This window comes from Cyanistes caeruleus, chromosome 2 (genome assembly GCF_971803275.1).
Source record: "Cyanistes caeruleus chromosome 2, bCyaCae1.hap1.1, whole genome shotgun sequence".
Classification (NCBI taxonomy): domain Eukaryota; kingdom Metazoa; phylum Chordata; class Aves; order Passeriformes; family Paridae; genus Cyanistes; species Cyanistes caeruleus.
The window spans coordinates 6,475,321-6,501,253 of NC_141702.1; the positions used below are offsets into that span (position 1 = coordinate 6,475,321).

Consider the following 25,933-nt stretch of genomic DNA (forward strand, 5'->3'; position numbering starts at 1 on the left):
GTGCTGGAGACATATTCCCATGGAACAGTGTCCCAGCACAATTTCTGGAACAAGTTTCACATGTTCCTTTGTAGGCTCAGGATTTTCTGTGGAGGTGGCAGTGTGCATCAGAAAGTTGCTGTTTATGTTGCATTGTGTTGTCTGTTCCCTTGACAATCCAGCTTCATTGTGTTTCTGTTTATACTTTTTTTAATTTTTCATTTTTATTATCTCTTATGAATTTGACTTAATTTAGCTGCCAAATTGCAGTTTTATCAAGAGAAATATTTTTAAGCCAGCCCAAAACATCTTGTGGGAGTGCCAACCCCATATGAAAAGCTGACTTTGTGATGCATAGACTGCTCATTTCCCAGGTTCCAGAGCAGGCTTTTTGTCAGCTTCCGTATTGTAATTTTAAGTGTATTTTTGTTTTATGTGGAAATACCTTATTTCAGTGTGTTGTTTTTTATGGAATACATAATTTGCAGAAGTAAGAAAACTGGGACATCTTGGTTTTACACCATTCCAGTGCTATTGCTCTAAGAACCAGCAAGACATTGTGCAGCCCTGAGCGTTGTGAAATTTGACTTGTCTAAAACTCTGCATAAAAAATAACTACCTAGAAAACATGCCAACATTCAATGCTGGCACCCAAAACATTCACTATTTAGTTCCTTTTATAGTTCAGGTGCCATCTCATGATAAAAGTGTGGAACTTGGACTAATCTTCTAGGCTTTCTGAGTATCTTTCCCAGAAGAACAAATGTATCAGAGAGGAACTTAAATATGAGAGTAATGGAAGCTGAAGGAGAATATCAATAGGTGATACCTATAGGCACCAGATAAGAACATCTTAAGCCTTAGGAAGAAAGCTTGTTTTTCCTCCTTAGTGTTTTATTTAAATAGAAACTACACTATGGTCTATATGTCTCACCCTCAGTTTTGAAAGACCAGGTTTTAAGATAAACTGTGTTTGTCTGTTAGCAAATGAACACAGATCTCTGAAATGCTTTGGCTAGGGTGGCTTATTTTGCAGTGAGGTTCTTCTGGTTTGGAAGCTTGTTTTGGCCTCTGGTACAAGTATGTAAAAATGCTTTCTTTAAAAAGTGAAATAATCACAATTTGACCTCTCCCCCAATTATGTTAGGATACAATATCTATAATTCCTGCTACTCTATTGCTAGCCTTGAGACTTTGGGAAAGACTAAGTTATTTTTAAAACATTTACTGAAATTTAAATGCTGTAGAGTTTAACTGGAGTCTTTCTTAAACTTAATTACTGGCAGAATACCAGGCTCACAAAATAAGATACTAAAGGGGAAATTGTACAAACTCCTCTCATATGTTTGGGTTTCTTGGTGGTGCTGATGCTGGGGATCACAGCCTGGCACATGGGGACCTGGGCAGGCTGCAGGGCTCCCTGTCTCCACACTTCTGGGAGCTGGAGCAGCGTGAAGTATCCCCTTTCTGGCACTGCTTTTTGTCTGCTCTGGTCTATGTGAGGAGAGGAGGTAAAGGCCAGCTCCCCAGGCAGTAAGGAAATACATCTATTTGCACAGAATCAGGATGTAGTGAAATGTATTACAGTCACTCACTGATAAAATCCTCAAATTTTGTAGTGTACCTGTTGCATTTTTTTTAGGCTTTGGACCTCAATTTAAGCATTCATCTCTTTGACATGGTTCTTGGGTTTCTGTAATTATTCATGAACCCCAATGTATCAGGCTGTGGCTGAACGTTTTTGATTACTAGATAAGACATTGAAAATAATGCAAGTTCTTGTATCTAAGATTGCTTATGTGGTTACATGTCTGTGTGCATACATATCTGTATCTCTCTATATTATCTCTTTAAGCTTGTCATACTTTGGCATTTAATATAGTGGTTATCACTGATTTTTATTTGTGAATACAGTTTGTGCATTTTTAAACTAAAGATGTGTCTGTTGATTAAAAAAAATAGAACAGCAAAAAGGTCTGACTGCAACTGATTTATTCTCTTACTGGCAAGCAAAAGCTGTCATTAAAAATCACAGATGATTCTGTGGTTCTGTCACTTGGGGAGGCTGAAGCAGCTGCTCATTGTGGTGGCAGTGCCAAACACCTGATAGGTCATGGCAGCACCTAAAGAGTCTTTTTTGTGCTTCCTCTTTCTTAGTGTGTCACATACAGAAATCCAACCTTTTTATCTGCTAAATTATTTTAAATGTGCTGGGGTTAAAAAGTCTGTGTTTATGCCATTTGGCCTTTCTCATGGTTTATTGTGCTAGTGTGAGAAAGGAAAAAATATCCTCTTGCTTTTTCATTTCTTACCACAATTTAAAATGGATTAGTGTTGAACTGTACCAAAGGAAAGAAAAGAATTATTCTTTCTGCTTTTGCAGAAGGGGCTGTGGCCGAGTTGATGGCTCAGATGAGCTCTGGTTTCGGGTGTTTAGCCAAGGAATGCTTTTGCTAAAGTTACTTTGTTTCACTGCACAATTTCTGAAGTCTTCTGCTTGAAATTTCTGTAGTTGTACACATTAATAAAAGATGTCACTTGAAAACAACTGCCTGTATTTAATTAGGATTGCAAATTTGAAATTCAGATGAAATTAGAGAAAATACATATAAACTCTAATAAGCTTGAAACCATTTTTCTACTAAGTACCTAAATATTGATTATATAAATCCTTTGAGGGAGTGGGTTTTAGATGGGCTGTTACAGTTACACTGTTACACTTCTAAGGCCTCTTTTCTCCCTCTGAAATCAGAGGGCTTGAATTATGTTGCTGTTGGGGAAAAAAATCTTTTGGGGCTTATACTTCTAACTTCTCAAAGATTTATTTCCTTTTCTCAATAAATATATAATCTTGTTTTTCCTGTGATTTGGACATTCATAAAGCAGTCTCAGGTTGCTGGTCTAGAAGGAAAGTGTGATTATAGTGTGAATTTCTCAGCTCTCAGACAGCATAAGTGAGCTGTTACAATGAATGTTACTACTCGTGGTATCCAGATTAATTGTGCTCCTCTGTTCCAGCCAAGGAATATTGCAGGACAATATTTTCCTATGATGGCTCAAATGATGAACTCAGCTTTAAAGAAGGCGAGATCATTCAAATAATCAGTAAGGTAAGAAAGTTTGGTCTGCTCTGACCATGTGTATGGCTTTGGTGAATTTTGTACGGGGGGCCATGTAGGAATTGAGAACCAGGAAGGTCTCTTGGAGCAGATATTCCTGTAGGCTGATTTCTCTCATGTGACAGTCAACTCTTTGCTTCTGCGCTTGATGGACACACAGATGACTTCAAAGGTTGTTCCAGAGCAGGAGGTTATCTTGGGGTCCTCAAAGGCCAGTGGGATCAGTGTACACTCAGTACCAAATGCCTTTTCAGTGGGGAAATGGGAAAAGCTTTGCTGACAGCCCCTTTACCTTCAGAAACTGTTCTTTTTCCCTGGTGATTCAGAATAATCAGACAGAAATTTACTTTCTGTAAAAGAAGCATCATTATTTAGTTGAATGTTCTCATTTGTGTTGAATTCTGTTGAATATCTTTTTGATCATTTTGTTGCAGAGATGCTTCTAAACAGGAAATAAATTTACCTGTAATTAATTTCCCTGCAGCATTCTGAAGTCTTTTGTTAATTTATTTGCTTGCTGTGTTAATGAATAAGGACTGTCCTAAGACAGTGGAAAGTTTCATGTTCAGTTTTTCCTCAGTTGTAGAAGAAAACAACACATTTTTCATTATTAAAATTTTAATTTTGTGGAATTAAATAATTGATATTATGAGCATCACTGATCATAAGTACAATGAAGAAGAGTAGTTATGGAAGGCCCTTCGGTAAATACAGCAACCCTTGCCTCAGCTACACTCAATCTTTCCTCTCTGTCTTTTTAAACCAATTTACCCCAAGCACACACTGGTCCAAATTGGAGCAAAAAAAGAGGTGTCCAGACTGAGTGTCATTTCTGCCTATGGCAGGAGGTTTGAACTGGATGATCTTCCAGGTCCCTTCCAACTCAAACCATTGTAGGTTTGTGTGATTTTTTTGGATCTGAGGCACAGAGAAAAGCTGTTATTTATGCTGGTAAAATATAACATCAAACTTTCTGTTACAGACAAAAGCCTTGACCCAGTAAAATCCTGTAATGGATTTCTCTGCTGCTGGGTTAATTATCCAATATTTTATTTTCTTTTGTCATAGTATGTTTATTTTTTCTCTCAGTGGGGTGTATTCTTTTGCTTCTTTACCCTTTTTAGACCAGTGGAGCTGATCCATCACATCGGAATCACTTTTATTTGGTAGAATTGTGCGTCATGCCAATAACATTTGAATTATTTACTGAATAACTTGCTGGTCAAGGAAGCTGAGAAGATCAGATGTTGTGTGTTAGGTCATAACTGGCTTTATGTACTTTCCTTCTCTTTGCAGATCTTATCCTTGTACCCTTATCTTATATGATGTAATATAATTTCATCTTGCATTTTAGAAAACGAACAAAAACTGACCAAACCTGATCTGGTCTGTAGCTGTTTCCCCTTGTTAAGCTGGCCAATTTCAGACAAACCATTACTTTGTCTTGTGTGTAAAAGGGAAAAAGTTGTTGTGTAATTGTATCTGTTCCGGGGAAGAAGTAAATATTGGCTGAAATGACCTGTTTATTTTAGGATACTGGAGAGCCAGGCTGGTGGAGAGGAGAGCTCAATGGTAAAGAAGGAGTCTTCCCAGATAACTTTGCTGTTCAAATACAAGAGTCTGATAAAGACTTCCCTGTAAGTTCTTACACCTGTTGTTTAGTATAACAAAAAAACTATTGATGAAAATGCAGAGAATAAAAGAGGTTACAGCACATTATGCTGCTTAAAATATTACAATTGTGGTTTTATCTTGACCTAATTGTATAAAAGAAGAGAGATGAAAAGGTTAATTTTTGTGTTTAACTTGTCTATAAATATTAAAGTGAGGCATATTTTTTGAGATAAACTCCAATTAATGAGGATGATCAGGTCATTTAGAAAAGGGTGTAGTTCTCATAGCATGGTGTTACATGTTACTGATTACTGATTAAACCCTTACTGTTTAGAAAGGAGATAAGCTGTTGGTTTTTTCCATCTCAAGTCCTTAAGTAACTGTAATTACAAAATGCTGAGTGACCCCTCTGGGACTGACTGGGATTTTTCTGTGTGAAGTAGGCTGCAGCATATGAAGGTTATTTTTTGGGTGGGATTTAGAAATATTTTTTCACCATCATGTGTAGTAGAAATTCATGTTTTCATGTGGTATTCCTTGATCTTATAATTTTGGTCCTTGTTTTACTTTTTTTTTTGTTGATATTAGTAAAATATTTTGGTTCTGTCACATTTTTGTAGCAAAGACGGTTGTGTTAATTCCCAAATGTACATCAGCCCCAGGTGGAATGGTTTCAGCTCCAGGTCAGGAGTTATTAATTTATGGTTTATTCTTAGTTTCCTCACATATACAGAAAGCTACCTACCTACCCCCAGTCAGAATTTTCTTTTCAGATGGAGTCTCAGCTGTGCAAGGGCAGCATAAATGCCATAGAATACAAGAAGAGAGGGTAGGTAGGGTTGCTGTTTCACAGTACAGAGTTGTTTCCTACAGAGAGGGGGTAAAATCCGATTTTTTACCCTAAGCAGCATTTTCCTGCTTTGATCCTTTATTCTGCTTTGTGTACAGTGTCTCAGGACAGGGATTCATCTTGCACTGAGCAGCTTTGAGGTTCAAGGCATTGGGTGGCTGGTGATCATAATCAGCTATTTGATACTGACTTCATGAAAACACAGAGCAGAACTGTATAATGGCAAGTTGATGCTGAACTCTGTTTAATTGTTTTTGGTGTAGGCAGCAATGCTGCACATCTGGATAATGTAGTTACGTTTTTGGGGAAGAAGGAAAATAGTGTCATGTTACTTAGGTTCACTTGGTTTTGTGTCCTCTGAAACCAGAGAAAGATATTGAATATGGGTTCTCCTGCTTGCTTAATTACATTTCACATGCTAGAATAAAATCTAGCTGCATTAAAAAGTGCTTATTCAGTAACTGTAGGGGCACAGAATTGAAATCCATCCATAGCAACTGCTTTAAATATACCCACTGCGAGGCTTTTTTGGAGGGGTTGTGTTAGACTGAGCCTGTATGGTTTCAGCAGTGCCTCTATGAAAAACAAGTGGTTTTGTTGGCTTTTGTATCATTTTATCAGGGAATCTTTTCCTTAGTACAGCCAGAAAGAGGCCTCTTCTAAAGCAATTTAATGAGTCACATTCTGAGGATGAGTGGTTGAGGTCCCTCCTGAGAGATGCCAGTCTCCTTTAGGCAGGAGAGATTCAATGAACTTCAAGTGTATCAGAAAGTAGTGAATGACTGTTTCAAAATGGTAATTTCAATGTACAGACTATCACATTGTGATACTTTGTACATTTTTAATGGCTGGTGTAGTTTGTCCATCTTTCCCACTTAAATATAATGATAAGGGAGCTCAAATCAATATTCTTCTTGTAACTGTGGTCTTTGAGACAAATGCTACCAGCATCTATTTATTTTTTTCATACAATTGTAATTTAAAAGTCAATTAATTGAAGCCATTCCTCTGATACTTAATTTAGAAATCTGTTTTTAGTGAAAGTGAATGCTTTTGTTTCAGAAAATTACCTGGTTGCTCTTCTAAACTGGCATTGTATTAAGATTGAGGTTTAAATATTGAAATTAAAATGAGTGTGATCAGAGCAATTCTTTGGACTAAAAAAGATGGAATTATTGGATTTTAGGTTTTTTTTGAACCCCCTCTGTTTATGCACATTGCTGAAGCACTGATTTCATTTGAAAAGATCTGAATTTTGTTCCTAAATTTTTGTAACTGGTTGTCTGGGAGATATCAGAGGAATTGTTCCAGGTCTTTGTGTTTCCTGTCTGAATTGATTGCCTCTTTTGTGAAATACTTTGAAATCAGCTAGTAAACAAGCTCCACATTACAGTATGCAAAACAAAATACAAACGAGGCTGTCTTGGATACAGAGAATATCTGTTTGCTTGCTTGTTTTACTTTGTTTTTTTTCCCTTTCATTTTGCAGAAGCCAAAGAAACCTCCACCTCCAGTTAAAAGTCCAGGTATGTAGTACATGTATTCTCGTCTGAGAAAATACTGAATTTCAGAAGCAGTGCATGACTTCAAAAGAAAATTTACAAGTAGCTTTTGACATCCTAGTAATGCAGCCATAGTCACACTTTGAGGTTACTTTTCATACTTTATATATTTTGCTGCTGCTGCTGTGTATTTTTAAAATTACGATGGAGCCTACTTTGGAAACATTTTAACAATGGCTCACCATTTTCTGGGCTTGAGTTTTTATAAATGGTATTCCACTCCTTGCAAAAGAGAAGACACAACTTGGCATGAGTCTTATTTTTAGTTAGTGACCAAGATGATTTAAGCTCTTTGAGAAATGTCTGTGGTTTGCTTTTGCATTCAGCTGCAAGACCTGAATTGCCAACTGGAGAGAAGAAATTCCTTTCTTTGAGGCCTGAAGAAAAAGGTAAGGGCAGTTTTCTTCATGGTGACTTGGCTGCTCTGGCAATAGGCTCTCTGTTCAGCAGCCATTGTACAAACTCCCTTGATAGCAGCTACTGAAGTTGTCATGTCTGTGATGTTACAGAAATGCCTTTGGAATGGTTAGAGGAGCTGCTAAACTCTATTGAGATGTTTATTTCTTGTTATTACATTACATTCTGAAGATTGGCTGTTGCACTGCACAGTAACATAGTTACTGTTACATTCGTGAAGGGGTAGTTCTGTGACAGTGGCTGCAGTTTTAAGCAGCACTAGTGAGTTATTAAAAAGGGAAGGGTTCACTCCTGCAAAAGTCTGTTCAGAAGTATTTTGAAAGAGCTACACAGAACAGGTACAAGGCTCCTTAGATAGATGTTACGGTCACAATACTCAGAAACGGAGATTTTCTGTCCTGTTAATTCTTGCTATATTCCATATTTTCAAGTTTCACTGAATTTGGAGACATTTACTGCTTTATTCTTAAAATTTAAAGGACACATTTTTCCAGAGGCAAAGCTACTGTAGTCACCCAAACAGATTCTAAAAGGCTTCTTTCCATGTTCAAAAGACTTGCCAAGTGAAAATGTTTGATTGTGTTTAAAAGTGAGAAACTTAAACAAATGTGTTGGTTGGGCCTTGCAGAAGAAATCCTGATGTTCCTGCAGCTTAACTAAATAACAAAACCACTCTGTGCAGTGAATGGTGAACTGTGGCTGACCAGCGTTTCTACCAGTGAGGCTGCTGATGGGTTTCTTGGCTTCCCTGCACAGTTTTTATTACCCCCATTTTAATAAGGCACCTTCTCAGGTATTGAATATGAAAAACACTGGTTAAAGTCAGTTCTGTTTCTTCTGTATGTGAGCAAACAAGTAATTTTTATCTGTTGGAGCAGTATCTTCAGGTGTGAATTGACATAAACTGTATGATTCCAGAAAAAGGAAGTTTAATTTTAAACTGGTTCTCTTTGGACTACAGTGTTAATCTTGGCATAGTAGAACTCAACTGTTCATGGAAGAATATAGGAAAGAATATTGAGTAACACCATCCAAAAAACATATGAATGTGAAATCTACAAAATTACATAAAATACTAAATATTCCTTACAGAGCTACAGGAAATGAAGGAGGAGAAATTTTTCATTTATTCAGTTGCAGATCAGGTCATAAAAATTACTTTTTTATGTAGCACTAGTGCTTTACTCCAAGATATGCCCATTTATCAGTGCAGTTGTACTTGTGGAAAATAGCTCTGTTATTACTACTAATTAAACCCATTAAGTATGAAATGTTTTTGTAACTAGTTCTCAGAAAAAAATATTGAGCAGCTCTAATCAGAAGCTGTCAAACCATGTCATTTTTTATGCCTATTGGGAGATTAATAAATCTGTCTTTAATTGTAGTCAAAAATTGATCAAAAATTAAAAGTAGAGTTTTCTATGAGTATTTATCTGTATTTATCGTGAAGGACACTTAGTGGTGTCATGTAGAAATTTTTTTCCACTGTAAATGTCTTCAGATTTGTATATTTTATTTCCATTACTAAACTGTTCATTTTTAGCCAACACTTTCATTCAGGAGCAGAATCCAAAAAAGGCATGTCATTTTTTCCAGAAGAAATGCCCAGTTTCTGTGCTCATGGTGAACCTTAGCCTTTGGTATTAACTTACTCCATTTAGCTATAGAATTTTTTATATTCAGATTTTGAGTGTGAGTATTAGAAGGGAGAACTGACAGATGAGAGTTCAGGAACAGGGTTCAGTGACAGCATTTTTTTCTGCCCTGTTTATGAACTCACTTATTTTTAAAAGCCAAAGAGGTAATTCTCAACTTGTTCTCAGCATAGCTTCAATAAAGCCAATTGATCTGCAGTTAGTAGTGGCTGGTGTTGGGTGTTAAAAACTGGAAATGTGTATTGGGTGGGGAGGCAGGAGTGCTGGTGCTGCTGATGTGCTGCTTTACAGAGGGCAGGCAGCCCCACCGTGTGGCAAAGCCTTCCACTGCTTCAGCATCCTGCGTTCCTGGCTCCATGCTGAGAGACGCTGCGAGGACATGCCAGCCAGTTTGGTTTCTTGCTCATATCTCCTCCTGATGTTCAAGTGTCCCAAAGCAGGAGAACACTTCTGCCCCTTCTCATTTTAGGGTTGGAGGGGTGCTCAGTGGCTGCAGTACTTGTCCAAAGGAAATCAGTCCTAGACCGGGCAGTTCAGGCATTTTGCTGGCATGGAGCTGAAGCAAACACCCAGCCCTACTCCCAAATCCATAGCATATGTAAACATTCTACAGATCAATACTTGGTTAAAAGCAAAAAAAGGAGGGGAGGATGGGGAGAATCAAAGCTGAAGGTCAGTCTCTCCATCCCAGTTTACTGATTTACTGTCCTATAAGGGCAGTAACTCTAAAGAACTGTAACCCCTTGTGTAATATAACAATTATGTTTGTGTATTCTGAACTATGGCAGTTTTACAGGGAAAAGTAGAAGCTTTGCTCTGGCTGTCCAATAGGGTAGAGTTAGGACACATGGGTTGAAACCTATTCAAGTATTGCTTGTGAAGCAGCTTCAATTTTTCAGTGTCCCATATGTTGTATGTCAGCTCCTCTGGACAGGATTCAGTTAGGTCATGCAGTCACTGAACAAATAAATACAACTTATTTTTTTCTTTTATTTTCTTCTTTTTTTTCATCCATATCTATTTTTGATCTCTTCATAGGAAGGTAGACTTTAGATAAAATAAATTCAGCTATTCAGATAAAAACCTCATTTTTCTCCCTGCCCCTTCTTACATAGATAAATTATGCTGCTTGTGTGTGTAATAAGTCTAGTTACAATAAATAAAAACACCATCCTTTTAAAAAGAAAATCAAATGCATTTGTAGAAAAGACAAAGCAGTACAAAGATTTCTGGTTCTTAGCTGTCTGTTGCAGTGCATTAATGTGAGTCCCTAATTTATTACTACTGTTTTCATGTCTGTAGGGAGGTTTATCTTACACTAAGATAGATATTTTTGAGCTCAGGTAAGCAGTTTGTGTGTTTTGATAAGGTGTCATTTAAGACGCCTGTCTGTTTTTCATTTTGGTCTTCAAAGAAGGCATTTCTGACAGCAGGTGCTTTCTAATTGATTAGCAGTGTAGGAATTCTAGACAATGTGGTGTTTTTAAAGTGTGACTTCTTTTGTCAGATGAAAAAGGAGCTTTGGATCAGAAGCCTTTGAAGCCACAAGCTCCTCAGGTACCACCCAAGAAGCCTATTCCTCCAAGCAAGACCAACAGCTTACTGAGAGCAGGGCTCCTGCACCCAAAACGTCCAGACAAACCTGGTTTGCCATCATCTGCATCCAAGTCAGTATGCCTTAAACTGTAGTCACCAAGTATATTCAATTTGATTTGTTGTTTGATCTTTCTTCATGAATGAGTTTTGTGTGCTTTGAGGGTGAAAAGGATGCAAGGATAAGTTTTGCCTTACACCTCCCAGTGGCTTAGTTCTCCAGGTCTCTGTCAGTGATATTTCAAGTCCTTTGAGATATTGAATCCATCTAAGAGTCAATACTAGAGCATAATTGACCATGGGGCAGATGAAATTGCTCATCTGGGGGCTGCTGTAGCTACAGTAACAGGGTGGAGTAAAAGAATGTGGGCAAGGGCCTTGGGAATTATTACTGTGTAGAGGAAAACCCTGAGAATTAGAGCTGCCTCAGTGTTCAAGGCTTGAGCCTGTCTTACCTAAAGGGTAAGATAGATGGAAAGGTAGAACTTAGCTCAGGTACCTGTGCTAAATGTATTCACTGTGGCTCATGTCTGCTCCTTGGGGAAGGAGGAGGAAGCACTTACTACAGAAGCACATTCAGATTCTCTGCTCTTGAGCCTTCCCACTTGAGTTTCTGCGTAAATAGGGACAAATACTTCTACATCCACTTAGATTTTTACTTCTTTTTCCTCATGAGTTTGAAACTTTCACTAAGACTAATTTTGCATCTATACAATCTCCCACACAGAGAATTTTCCTTTCTGTCTCCATCAAAGTAGTTTATAGGCCCTTATCCTGAAGTGTAAAGCAACAGCTGACTGGTAACTGTCCCTTTGGGATGTTCAGTTGGCTCGAAAGAGCCATGAAAAAGTGAGGTTGTGATACACTTAGCCTTGTGGAAATGAAGCAGAAGAGCTTGCACCTTAAATACCTTTCCAGTATAGAATTGTGTTATGTTCACTTGGTATTTTGGAGACTTTGCCAATAAAGATTATTTTTTTCAAACCACAAGTCATATTATTTTCCAGATTAGAAAATAATTATTATTCTAAAGGGATGCACATGTGCAGTTAAATAGAGGTCTGTACTAAGCTGTGGACCTTTAATTACTGAAACATTAAAATCCTAGAGATATTTAAATGTCTGAAAGTTTTCAACATTTTTTTTAGGAAGATTAGACTGCTATCTCTTTTTCTGCTGCAGTAAAACTTAAAGGCTTTGGGAACTGAATTAATGGAAGGGGCACAGTTTATAGCATGTACAGGCCAACCAAATGATCAGGCCTGGTCAGCATGGGTTTGTGATGGAAAGAATTGTAAAGGAAAATGTTGCCTGTTCTTTTTTAATTGTTTTGGTGGTGGGGATTTTGCTACTTTAGATTTTTTTGGGATTTTTTTGTCTGCTAATGATGTAAGCAGATATGTAAGGAGTGCATGGTAGAACAAAAGCCACAAGGTAGCTTTTTCCATATCCAGCAAGAAATAACTTGTTCTTGTAAAGCCTTTTTTCCTGTACAGGATTTTTTTTTTTTTTTTTTTAATGTCAAGGAGTCAGTTGTTGGATTACTTCAAGAGGTATTAGTGAAAATGTTATTCAGCTCACCTGTTATTTGAAGTGTAATATTTTGGACTGAAATGTCAAAGTGTGTCGTATAGTTAAAGTTCTGGATTGTTTTCACATGGGTTTTGTGCACATCTGACAACCCTGCAAGAGCTGGAACAAAAGAAACAGTTTTCACAGGTAGAATTGATCTCCAGAAGCCTTGATTTTAAAACAAGGCTTTAGAAAGTGATAAAATCTACCATAGTTTTTCAGTTTGCTTCTAATTCTTAGTATGATTCCCTTTTAAACTATTTAATCTCTTGACTAGGTATGTTTTATCTTTTTTTTTCTTACCACAGAACTAACGGAGAAGTTGTTACGCTTCGACCGAAATCTGAAGTTGAGCCAGTAGCAAAACCAAAGTTAGACTCTGAACCATTGCCACTCAGACCAAAATCAGTAGAGGTAGATTCACTTGTGATAAAGAGCTCTAAAGAATCAGGTAAGAAAAGAAATGTTCTTTTGGGCCTTTCTGACTGGATTGCTGTGTTTTACAGGGTTGGAATAAGCTTTTTGAGTGATTTACTCAAAATGCCAGTGAGTGCATTTATATAAGCCTGTGTATTTTTTCAGAAGTGCTGTAGGCAGCTGAAGCCAAGAGTCAGGAGGGGATGAGCACATGTCAGCAAGGTATTTGCAGGTAGCTGCTGAGCTCTGGGTTGTGATAGAGGGCAGGAAGGGAGACAGAGATAATGGTTTGTTCTTCTAATTTGAAAGCTCTTTTTTTTTTTTTTTTTTTGCTGCCACTTTCATCCTGAGTTTTATGAAGTTGTTTTCTTAATGGCTGGTTCAATTTGTTCTGCTCTTGCAGTTCAGATAACTTGGTTTTTCTGGCTAACTTCAGAATTCTTAGTAATGCCATTACCTTCAGTCTCTTGTGATTTAGTTCAGAGCTATTCTAGATTTTGACTTTACAATACCTTAAATTGGGGCTTTAAAAAAGCATGGAGCATTGTACATTTGAATAGCACAATTATGGCTTTGCTTAAAGCCACCTTGAGCCAAACTTGGTGTTTCCTTAATTCTAAATATATTCAGTAAAACCCTTGATAGTGGTTAAAAACCCCACATTTAATGATCAGAACCTCTGAACTACTGTATTGGTACCATTAGCCCTTGACTGACAGTGCAACTGATACCAGACCTCTGTGTGTCACTTAAGCAGGGATCAGCTGCTGTGGGCATGCTTTTCTGAACTCTAAATTATTTATATTTTATGAATAAAGACTTCAGAAAAAGCTGTAGTGTATTATGCCTACAGTGTTTGTCTTTCATATCTCAAATTCAACTTCTTGTCTCAGAAAATATTTTAGTAATAATAAATTTAAAAATTCTATCAATATATTTATTTTTAAGGCAAATTATAACATTCTAGTTGTAGAATAGTTGGTCCAAAGTATAATAAATTCATCTGGAAGATCAAAGTAATTATTTTTTAGAATAAATTATAATCTGCATTAATTCTTTTAATCTGCATTAAAAGAACTGAAGCAATGGAAAAGAATACTCCTGACTTTTTCTCATTGAGCATGTTAAAATACGCTTTTTAAATGTAAATGCTTTGTATGAGGAAAGGTTAATTCATGTGTGTCTTTAGTACAGATGCTGTACTACTCAGATTAGATAGTAGACAAAAGTTCTTTAATATGAGGGTGATAGGGCCCTGGCACAGGGGGCACAGAGAAGCTGTGGCTGCCCCATCCCTGGAAGTGTCCAAGGTCAGGTTTGGCAGGGCTTGGAGCAACCTGGGGCAGTGGAAGGTGAAGATCTTAAGGTTCCCTTCCAACCCAAGCCATTCTATGATTATCAGCTTTCTAGCTAGTATAATAAATTCTGTGATTATCTCTAGGGTCGTGCTAGGTGTGTTACCATAGTATCATTTAACCTCAGGAGAAACTCCTCATGAAAACAACTGGAATATCTCTTTTTATGGGTTTTTTTTTCCCTTTACATTGTTACCTTGACATTTTTAATAACCAGGGTGACAACATAGTACCTTTGCTGTAGGTGTCCATGTATATACTACAAATCAGAATATTATGTGATAGAAAAAGAATAATTTTACACAGACTGAGGGGAAAGCAAAAAAAAAAAAGATTTTTTTTGCTAGTGTAAGTTTTTACAGGCTTATGGAGAAATTGAAGATTTGAATGGGGAGGGCACAGGGGTCACAATGGGCTCATGGGTGAGGTCTGTTCAGCTCTGTTTGGTGCAAGCAGTGAAGGCTTAGGGAGTTCCTGTGGGGCTGCAGCACAGAGAAAGGTCAAGGAGCTGCAATTGAAGGAAAGTTTCAGAGCTCCTGTTTTGTCAAACTGTCATTCCTTAAAACAAGCTGCATAAGTCACTCCTACACTCTTGTGAAAAGGGACTGATCCAAACTCCTGGCAGTAAAATGTAATGGATCTCATGCTCTAATTCTCTGCATACTGTGCTGCTAAAGGCATAAGAGCCTATGCAGCCAAGGCCATATAAAACTATAAAAGAAAAAGATATTGGGTCCTTGTGTAACATTTAAGACTGTTTAACTTTATAATAACTAGACTAGGTATTAATAGAGATAAGGGAAAATGGATGGCTGGGGCTGGCAATTGCCCAGAGTCTTTTTAAGAAATCTTTGTATTTTTGTTTTGTTTCTTAAATATGGTTCCTGTTTTCTTGCAACTTAGTTTGATCGTGAAGTGAGGTTTAGATTGTGCCACTTTGAGTTTAGCATAAGAAGCTGTAAATGTTCTGTAATGGAAAAACGCACCCCATGTCAAAATTATGTTGCCAGCCATCAGAAAAGGATAAATAACCAGAACCATTTAGAAACATTGATGACATTGAAATAATCCTCTTGAAGTTTTATTTGAAAAATTGCATAAATGTTTCTCTGTTTGATTAGAATCAAATACTGTAAAAGACTAAAGCTGTAATACTGGCGTGCTGAACGTGTAAAGCAATTCTGTTTCTTCTACAAATGTTTCTTTTTCCTGCTTTGTAAAATAATTTTTTTGTTCAGAATCTTTTTCTAGACATTCCTCTCCTTGACTTTTCTTTCCAGATTTTGTTTCCTATCCTGTTTGCCATGTTTCCCTTCTTACGTGTCAGGAAATTACCCTACCCTTCTCCATTTTGGTAAGATAACAATCTCTAAGGAAATCCAAATGCTTTATTCCATTCACATATCCTCTTCTTAACATTGTGAGCGTGGTTTTCAGTTGCAATTATTGGTACTAAAATTTTGGGGTTTCTATTAATGGACTTTTTTTTTTGTTTGTTTGAATGCCTGTTTTCCTTAGCAGTTAAAGAAATTACTTTAAGTAGGCTTTTTCATCAGGAGCTGGTGGGGACTAAAAGTAAGAAAAAATTTATAGTTGAGCTATTGATAAGCCAAACTTTGTGTTTGTTTGTAGTGAAATGTGTTCAGTACCTTTAGCACGTCTGGTGTATGTAGGTTGGCTTTATCATACTGTACACACAAAGAACACAGTCATGAAGCTTTTGGGCAATTAGATATTTTATAGCTTATAGCTGTCCCCTGAATTTTTGTGGGTGAAATCTCAGCAAGGTGAGTGATAGGAGAAAGGGAGCCATCTTTTTACTCCACAGATTAATGTGAGTTATTGCCTAAAATACTGGATACATTTCACTTGTATCATGGATATTTAAACCCCAGCCACATGAAATGGTGGAACCATAATTTCTTCAGCCACCCTTCAGCTTTTCTTCTTTTTGTCAAGGCTTTTAAAGACGAGCTGCTATGAATACACTTGAAGCATTCACAAATCTTAACAAAGCCTCTTGTTAATTGTACCTCTCAAAGCTCCTAACGGCTGTGTGGTGGATCCATGGTAAGCTTGTAGAAGAGACATTTCTAATAATCCCTCCTATGTAGCTTTAGGCTTAGCTCATATTCTTAGAAAGGTGCTCTCACTCAGTCATAAAGTTTTTTTTTTTGACCCAGATTATCTCCAGATGTGTGGTATTGGTCTTCTGGCACTATGATGGGATTTCCTTTAACAATTACTCACAGACTGTCTGTAAGAATCTTATTTGGTAAAGCATTTTATTGATTGAAATGTGTGTAGACTCAGAACTTTCAGTAGATATCATCAGTATCTCTATTGGTTTAATGGTTAAATTTTCTCTAAAATAACTAAAAATGCTGTTTAAAAAGAAAAACAATCAAATCAGTCCCTAAGCCTACAATAAAACCAATCAACCTATCACCACCACCAAACCCCAATCTCCACCAACCTGTGTTTTAATTTCTTCCCTATACCAAAGGAATAAATTGGAAAAATAAAAACAAACATTCAAGTACAGTCAGAATTATGTCTGACTGGAATCTGCTGACAGAATCTTAATGTTGAGCAGCTCTCTCAGGTGTAACAAATTCCTTTAGAAGCTCTTAGAAATATGGAAAAAATCATTGGCTTTTGTATCATTCCACTATCTATATTTAAATAGTACACAGTTCAGGACTGTAGCAGTCTTCAAGCCTTGTCAAATATTGTGAATTTTTTTTTCAAAGTTTACATTTTTCTTAATATATTCTTGATATGCTTCATGTTTACTGTTTGTGGAGACAGGAGTGGCATTACAATCAGAACAGCAGCTAAATTTATAATTCTTACTTAAATTTCTTACAAAATAATTTGTCATTTCTGTGGAATGACAAAAGAAGGGTCACTTAAAGTCAGAAATTAGTGAGATGAGGGGAAAAAGGCATAAAAGTTTTTTCTTGTTACCTTTTTAATGATTCCTGACTAACATAAATCACAGTTTGTCCTTTGGCAACCTGGTCTAGTGGAAGGGGCCCCATGGCAGGGGCTTGAAGGGGGAGATCTTCAAGGTCCCTTCCAACCTGAACCACTCTGTGACTCTGACTGCTTCGTAATCTGGGGTTACTAATAATTGAGTAAAGACCTTAAAGATGACCCTGTGCTCACTGTTGCTTGCAGTGCATTAAATGAAATATTTTATTGGCACAGACTAGAACAGAAATCCCTTCTCATTTATTTTTCCCCTCATCCTCTTTTCCGTCAGCTGCTTGCCATTCATCATTCTTCTGTTTCTTCCTTCTTTTTTTTCTCCCCTGCTTGTTTAATTGCAGGTATGATTGCATGTTTACAAAAGACTGTTTTGACATTCTGTTCCCTTGAATAGAAGTACAAAGCAGTAGAACTGATTGGTAACAGTGCTATAAAGGAATGGGTGATGAAGTAGGTCTGATCAGGGCTGTCCAAAGGAGCTGAATGTTCTAAGGCCTTCAAGGATATTAATGCAAAGAACAGATTAAAATCAATTAAAACATTGAGTGGAAAACTTAGTACCTACAGGTATAAATTAGCTTTGACAATGTGTGTGTAAAGCTTGTATTAATCAGATGATTTTAAGACATCCAGAGCCTGAAGGGGTATGAATGGTTTTCTTATCTAGCCTTTAATGGGAACGTAGGAAAAGAGATACCGTAGGTTCTAATTACTAAATCATAATGTCAAGTAAGAATCAGAGGTCATGGAAAAACATCAAACCCAAAATCTTGAATGTTGTTTATGGTGCCTGTAGTAAATACTTTATGGCATTTTATTTACAGTCTATAGACTAACTGATTAATTTGGGTTGTAAATAATATATAATAACTAATCTTATGTCAATGCTTAAGTAAAAAACACCACGCAGTCTCACTAAACGTCTGTTGTCAGGTAAGTATATTTATTTTTGTGGAGAAAGGGCTAAGTCCTGTTGTTACTTAGGTGAAATACTTAGGTTGCTAAGACTAGTTGTGGTCAGTTTTTCCTATTTTCAACATCTTTTTCCTGAAGTTGCCTGTTCCCAGAGGATGTAAAGCTCTTCTGCTGATCTGAGAGAGTTTACCTAGAGGTGTGAGCATGAAGAGACTAATGAGCAAAGAGATCTGTGTGATTGAATGAAGTATGAGCGTGGAGTTTTGAAGTGTTTTATTAAAGACTATGAAGCTGTGTATTATCTTTAGATACTGAACATGAAAAAACTAACCTGCACTGGCATAGGTGCACTTAATGTCCTGTTAGCTTTCACCAGCATGTGGAGTCCACCACTATGTACTTTACCATTTTGCTTTAATTTTTGTCTTAGTCACTAAACTTGCATTTTCATGCTTTTTATGCAAGTTCAGCAACAAGAAAATACGCTTTTAAGTAGTTGAATATGGCAGCTCTTGAAAAAAGTAATAAATATATTTTCTGCCGATGCTGTCATGTTGCTAGAGCATTTTTTCTGTTCACATAAATTAACTTGAATTTAAATCCTAGTTGAATTAACTCTTATTTTTTTTTTCAAGGGGGAAAATACAGTTTCCCAGATATGTTGCAGTCATGCAGTTGTTTCAGATCTCTCATGTGTTGTATATGGTGAAAATCCTCAAAACAATAAGAATTCTGATAATTATTTTTTTTTTATCTCAAAAAAAAAAAAAAGAAAAAAGATAAAAAGAAGAAAACAAAACTTTCTGCTCTTGATGGTGGTCTCTGTTTTCATCTTTTTGTAGATCTGTTCAGCTTTGATGATGTAATAGCTACCTCAGATAACCTGTCACACCCGACTGCGAACCGGCCCAAGATGCCTGGTAGGAGGCTGCCCTCCCGTTTCAATAGCAGTAGTCCTGTGAGTATTTTGGGGGTGTTCTCCTAGTAGGGAACTAAAAACTGGCTTCCCAGGAAACAGGACTGCACTGGGGAGTACTCTTGTGAGCCATTTATCTGTGAGCAAAATGTTACAGGGGTGTTCAGTTCCTGTAGGTTTTATTGCAGGGAGGTCCATTCCCAGCAGGGAAGTGATTGCAAGAGAAACAGCTGGAACTGTGCTGCAGCTGAAGGAGTGTTTATATTCCATGGGGTGTTGCTGCAGGAAATGCTCAGCTGTTCTGGCCTCACAGATGGTGATATAGGTGTTGTACATACACACAGATCTGAAAGTGTCTTTAGTGACTTTCACAATTGGCCCCTATAAATTTGTATTTTAATGCTGCTGTAACGTTGGGCTTATGATGTTAGTGCTGATGTGAGGTTGACAGACAGTGAAAAACAGGTGGTGCAGAGTCCTTGAAATCAGTTTTTGTCACTGGATGCTGCATAATTAGTCATGCAATTGCCACATACAGTTACTGCCTATTTGTGTTTTATGGGAGCACCTACCGGCTCCCAAAAGCATCACAGGTTTAAGTATTGCAAATATGCTTGAAAATCCTACCAAAGATTCCTGTTTTTGATTTAAGTTCAGATGAATGTGGGGAAGGAAAATTATGACTGTCAGGAACAGAAAAGTCTTCTAGTGTAGCCATTAAAGTTTAATTACTTGGTTTTCCCCTTGCTATCGCATTTTCAGAAAAGTTTTTTAATTTACTTTTAAGTTTTGTTGTTTTGTTGTTTTGTTTTAAATTCTGAAAACCCTTTCATTCCTTATGAATGGTTTACCAGGCAAATCAAAATGTGGGTCCAGAAAAAAGTTTGAAGGTGCAGAAGGAAGAAGAAAGTGCCAAACCAAAGCCAGTTGAAACAAAGAAGGTATGATGCTACCAAAGTGCCAGAGGAGTTCCAGGCAGCTTGGTGTTCTGTTCATCCTGTTTGCATTTCCAGTACAGATTCATGCAACCATCTGAATGCCAGTGCTTGTATTTGAGTACAAGTGAGCTGAGTCATTTAATATAAAGTTCATAATAAGAAATTCAGTACTGAAGCTCATTTATACTTACAGAGGGCATGAGTTCTGATGAGAACTGTTGTGTCAGGTGGTATTCCCCAATTAAATTCCATACCTGCACAGCCTTCAGTCTCCTGACAGGCAGAACAACTGAGCAGATCAGCAAAGTGCTCAAAAGTTTGTTTATAACAATCCAGTGGGATCCATTAAATCACTTTTGTTTTAAGTGTAAAGGACTTTGTATGTGTAACTACATTTTTCAGTGACTACAGGAACCTCAGGCAAATCCTTAATTAAGAGCTGTGTAAAGTAACTATCTCACATAGTCCAGTAATCCATTCAAACTGGACATAGTTTTTTACCTTTTAGGTAGAAAATTAAGGGAACTTATGCATGTTTAGCTCCCACCCTGGTATGGCCTGTGTGCTGTAAGTGTTCAGCTCATAAGGATTTCACTTCTTACCTTTCTACCAATTCATTTTTTTAGCCATCTGCATTCAGCCCACTGATTCCACCTTCATCTCAGAGACCAAGTTCTGTCATACTCGACTTTTTACCTGGAGACCTCCAACTTAAAGGAGAAACAGAGGATGAAAAAATTTCTGTGGAAGAGCTCAGGTCTCAGATTAATGACTTAATGGGTCTAGTAGACGCACTGAAGAAAGAGCATGGGTAAATATTTCCTTTGTCAATCTGCAAAGGGTTATATAAACATCTTCTAAGTGTCTTCAATGCCAGAATAAAATAAGAAAGCTATTCTATGCTAATAACATACTAATACATAAATTCAGATGTTTTCTACTGAAATTGATCCTATTAAATGTCCTAAATATGTACAAATTTGATGTCGGAGTATTTTTGGAATTCTTACGCTTTTCCCTCCTACTTGGACTTCTAATGTGCATCTAATGGAGGCACTTCTGCATCCATTACATCTTCTGGAAAGTATTTCTTAAACAGTTTGTGCCTTCATTGTAAGAAAAAGTAGTTCATTTTTTGTGGTAGTGATGTAAGTACATGTGCAGGCCTTGTGTAACCTTTTACACAAGAACTTGCAGTATTTACATGACTGGTAGGAACCTTATTTTCTAAGTACTTTATTCTCTGTGTAGAGGTAGCCGGTTATTTGAGGTTGTTTTAGCTTGAATTCAACTTCAAATATTAAATAACAGCTCAGACTTTTAAGTAGCCTCCTTAAAATTTGGATTAAAAATTAGGGATAGGTGAATAGCTGTAGGTAAGAAGTGTTGAGTGATGGTGGAAACTTGTCCAACAGATGAGAGTAACAATTCACTGGTGGGTATGTGCCTTGTTTTGTGAATCCCACTTGTAAAATTTAACAAGGGCTATGCATTCTGTCCTCAGTCATGTGAAGTTTCTTTTTCCCCCTTCTAACTTCTGTTTCCATCTTAACTACTATTAGGAGAGAACTAGAAAAACTAAAGAAGGATTTGGAAGAAGAGAAGCTGTTGAGAAGCAATCTGGAGGTAATGTTACCACTATGGGAGGGCATGGGGAGTTTATGGGTGTGTAGGCTTTGTTCTGGGATTTGATGTCACAGGAAAGTCTTAACAAACCTGTTCAGTCTCTTTTTGTGTTGCTGTTTTATTTTGTGATTGAGTGAATGCCTCAAGAGACATTTGGATGTATGGAGAAGATCCAAATTCAGATTTCTTTTTCTGGAATATTATTTTTAACAATCATTTAATAACATAAATAGTAACACCTGTGGAAGTTGGGATGGAAGTTCAGTGTTGCTGGATTCTACTCTTTGCTAGAAATGTGTCCAACTGGACAAGTTCCAAGAGAGACAGTTAATACTTTGCATGTATAAGAATGAAAGACCTATTTAATTTAGGTAATCAGAAGAAAAATAGGGCAAAAGCAAACGTCTCTAAATTTTTGATTAATGGTTTAAATATTAAGTGTGGATGATTTGCCAAAAGAACAGAATGCATCTGAAAAATTTCCTTATGAATGAATGGCACTCCTCAGTTTACTGATGAAGAACACTACCTGCAGTAGTAGGTAGTAGTATGATGCCATTAAATAGTTAATAGGATGAGCTCACTGTAGGAAATCATTTCGGTCTGGTACAAAAGGGCATTTTATTTGTGAAATAGTACAGCTTGCTGGCTACAAAACTACTGGAGACACATGAGAGAAGCTTCTGGTGATTCTCTCTTTTCAATGTGACTCTAAAGCAATTAATGAAGATGCCTTAAATATGCACTGGAGCTGAAGAGGAAGTAACTCCAGGTGTCCTCTAAGTCTGTTTCAAGAAATACAAATTAATCCAGGCAGTGTTCTGTATGAAAGGCTGTTTTAGAAAGTTACTCTCAGGTGATGGTGCAGCATTACATGGGGACATGTCAGGTGATTCCATAACCCAGCTTTGACTTCTTTTTTCAGAGAGTTTATTCAGATAAACCCATTTCTAAAACATTTTTTTTTTTAATTTTAAAAAGATTATACCAGAACTGTAGTCAAATCTATAATTATTTTAAATTCCTGTTCGTTTAGCAATACAGTGGTACAAAATCAACTGTAAATACTGAGCTGTCAAATGCTTCTATGGTACAATACATAAGTGTCTTTGAAATGCAAAGATTATAACTTTGGTGAAAGCTCTGATGACTTTATAGCTGCTTTAATACTGACTTTCTTTTCAAAATATCTGTTTTTTTCAGCTTGAAATAGAAAAATTGAAGAAAGCAGTGATGTCTACATGAGACAGCTATGGACTCAATGTTTTTAACTCACTAGGAATTCGAAGCTGAACACAAGGAGAACTGACTCTTATTTCATTTTAATGGATGCTGGTGTTCTACAGTCTTAAAGAAAAAATATAGTAGAAAAAAAGGAATATAGTCTTATATTCAGAAAGACAAGAAAACAAAAAAGAATAACGGTGTAATTTTTTTGCCAATATAAAAGAGGCCTTATTTCTTACTGTGCTGGAATTGCAGACCTTATTTTTTTGGTTTGCTTGAAGATACTACTGAATCTGTATAGAAAGGAGAGGGAATTCTTAATAGATTTTTATTGAATACCTGTAGCTTGATTTTTAAAGAGATCTATACAATAAATAGGGTGATCTGTCTTTGCAACTAATCTGTAAAATAGTCCATTGGAAGGGATGGAATAACTGTATCCTAATTGTAGTCACTACTTTTCCCCACCTGCAAAAGGGAATATGTGATATTTGTATAATTTTGGCAGTCCTACCCAGGGTTATGCTGATGTGCCTGTCTGCAGTGAGAATATTAATACTATGCTGTTCATGAGTATTGAGATAGGAATTTGTTAGTGCAATGAAGCAGGTGAGACTCCTGTGCATTGTAGAAAGATTGAATGATCTAATCCAAGTAGTTCAGCAGAACGGTTTGTCACTTGCACTATTGGATTAAAAAGGGATTTAAGACTGAATTGTGAAATCATGACAAAATTAACTGTTAAACCACAGAATGCAAGGAAATCAGAAACAAAGCGAGAGCCCAGTCTTAACTCAACCTGTTGTGCCTAAACTATTACAGTATACAGCATGAAAGAGTAAACCTTAAGTCACAGCGTCTGTACTTCTGTGTTTCTGAAGTCATCAGTCTTTCTAGTTGTTCAGGTATGCATCTTGATCTGTTTTTACAATAGTCAGGTTTTGTTTATATCTCCAAATAAATCCCTTTGGAACTTTGATACTCTCAAAAGCTCTCAATATTTATATATTTATGCCATAAACTTTCTCAATATATTAAGTACCTCTAAACTGAGTAACGTCTTTGTATTTAAATGAGTGATTGGAGCAATTGCTTTGATATCATTGTGCTGGTGTCCAGGATGGTGTCTTTATGGAAAAGAAGATGAGCTCTTGTGGATTACCATTATCTTTAACCCCTGGGCTCAAAACTTGCACCAGAATAATACACAAATAACATGCAAAGTGATGTGAGACAATGGTATTTATTGCTGTGTTTGTCTGATTAAAGAATTAAAAAACGTACAGCTTTAGAAAATCAGTCAAATTCATTAGTTCTGTTAATCAGCTCATTTTGTTTAGGTCTCCTATAACTTAAAAGGCAAAAACATGCCACATAGTTTGGCAACTTCATCAATAAAAGAAAGTAATTAAGCTTTTCTTCATGGGAGTAGTCATAAATAATTGTTTAGTATATCACTTGTTCAAGTGACATGCAAGTGTTAATTCTTGAGAGTAATCCCACACTGTGGGATTCTTCCACAGTTGATGTGTCATAAAATACAAATGTCAAAAAGTTACTTGGGGAATGTTTGTCCATTACTGATTCAGATAATTCATGAAATCTCATTGAAACCTGATCAATACACTATGCAGTTACTGAGTAATATTTGCTAGTCAAATTGCTAGTAAGGTGATTCACTCTTAGTGCTTTTAACCTTGAGTTGCCCAATTGCATCACAAATGAATTAAGGAATCATGTGTTTCTCATCAGACACTAAACTCTTGCCTGGAATTCGTACCTGTAAAGCAGGTGATGAGGGACAAGAATTGAGCCTAATGGAGGACCCAGTTTTGTGTTACAAGCTCTTCACTGTGATTGGAGCAAGAAAGAAATCTTGGAAGGGGTCGCTCTGCAGAAATTGTGCCTGTGTGTGAGCTTGCAGAGAATGAACAGAACAAGACAATCAATTAAAGCCACAAATGAAAGGTGTTTGTTATGTAATGGCCTTTGTTCGCTATAGCAATAAATGACCCAAGTGCAATGACTTGATTTAATAAACCCTCCTTTAAAAGTCGCTGCTATGAGTATTTGTAGCCATAAGGAAGTTGCCCTGATGTGTGTCTGTCTTGTTTTCAGCTAGTGTTACGTACTGGAGTGGAGGGGGAGAGGGTAATGGTTTTGGAGACATTCCACAGTACAAGTTCCTAAGAGCAGTGTGCTTCACTGACTTGTCTACCGGTGCTGTAAAATGATGCATGCTATCCAAACTCAGCAAATAAAATGAGTATAAAAACCTCTTCAGGTGTCTGCTCAGTTCTGTTCAGGAGTGTTTTGTATGCCATTCGTTGCAAAGAGGAGTATGGGGAGTGGAAGCAAAGTATTTATGATAGTTCCCCTTTAAAGTTTTCAGATTTCCATTTACTCACGGGGATGCTCTGGCTCCTGACTAACAGGATGGCTTAGGATCCAAACAGTTGGAAAGCTCAGTTTTTATTTGCAAATGTAACTGGGAATATTTAACTTCTCAGGATCTATTCATTCCCCCTTTTTTTCCCCTCTTGGCCCATATTGAACTGACTTTACTGTGCATCATCAGAGGCTTTATTTAAGATCCCTATTGCCACTCAATAACATGGATAAATGCATGGTTGAGTCCCCTTCTTAAGTATATAGTGAAGAACTGAAGACTGAGGGTATGGCATGTTTAGGAAGGATGTGGAAGAGGGAAAAGGCACATAGAGAACAGAACAGCAGAAGGGCATTTTTAAACTGCCAGGTTTTCATTCAGACTTGTCTAAAAATCTTCTGGTAGCACACAAGGTATAGTTAAAAAAAAAAAAAAAGCAAAATTATAGGTCTACTTGATTTTTTTCCCACAAAGATGAATTTTTTCATTAATGTTAGTGGAAGTGAATTTCTGATGGACCTGTGATTATTGCAAGGTTTGAAGTGTATAGCAAAGTATCTGTTGAACTTTTAAATAAATACCTGGTATTCATTAAGTTAGCACAAGTCTGTTGTTAACTCTTTCCAAAGGAAATGGTAAACCCAGGTTTCCACAGCTGCCTTTTGGCTGCTGTAAAAGTTACCTGAGTTGTTTCTGATGTCTGAGAAAGCAGGTGGTGAGCACAGCATTGAAGCAGCTGGTTGCAGATCTTGGGTAATTGGATTTTGCAAGAGCTGTGAAGACAAACCCCTCCCT

At 36.9% G+C, this 25,933-nt stretch overlaps 1 protein-coding gene across 4 annotated transcripts in view; it reads left to right on the forward strand.

Moving 5' to 3' along the window:
* CD2AP (CD2 associated protein) overlaps window positions 1-25,028 on the forward strand; it is a 77,177-nt gene extending 52,149 nt beyond the window's left edge. For all 4 annotated transcript variants that reach the window (XM_086875646.1, XM_086875648.1, XM_086875647.1 and 1 more), the window contains 11 exons: window positions 2,998-3,089; window positions 4,631-4,735; window positions 7,052-7,088; window positions 7,451-7,513; window positions 10,704-10,863; window positions 12,670-12,812; window positions 18,885-19,000; window positions 19,813-19,899; window positions 20,523-20,707; window positions 21,459-21,522; window positions 22,726-25,028. In XM_086875646.1, the coding sequence (XP_086731772.1) occupies window positions 2,998-3,089; window positions 4,631-4,735; window positions 7,052-7,088; window positions 7,451-7,513; window positions 10,704-10,863; window positions 12,670-12,812; window positions 18,885-19,000; window positions 19,813-19,899; window positions 20,523-20,707; window positions 21,459-21,522; window positions 22,726-22,767 (1,094 nt within the window). In that variant the 3' untranslated portion in view covers window positions 22,768-25,028. The remainder of the gene's footprint in view (window positions 1-2,997; window positions 3,090-4,630; window positions 4,736-7,051; window positions 7,089-7,450; window positions 7,514-10,703; window positions 10,864-12,669; window positions 12,813-18,884; window positions 19,001-19,812; window positions 19,900-20,522; window positions 20,708-21,458; window positions 21,523-22,725) is intronic.
* Window positions 25,029-25,933: the final 905 nt, after the last annotated feature.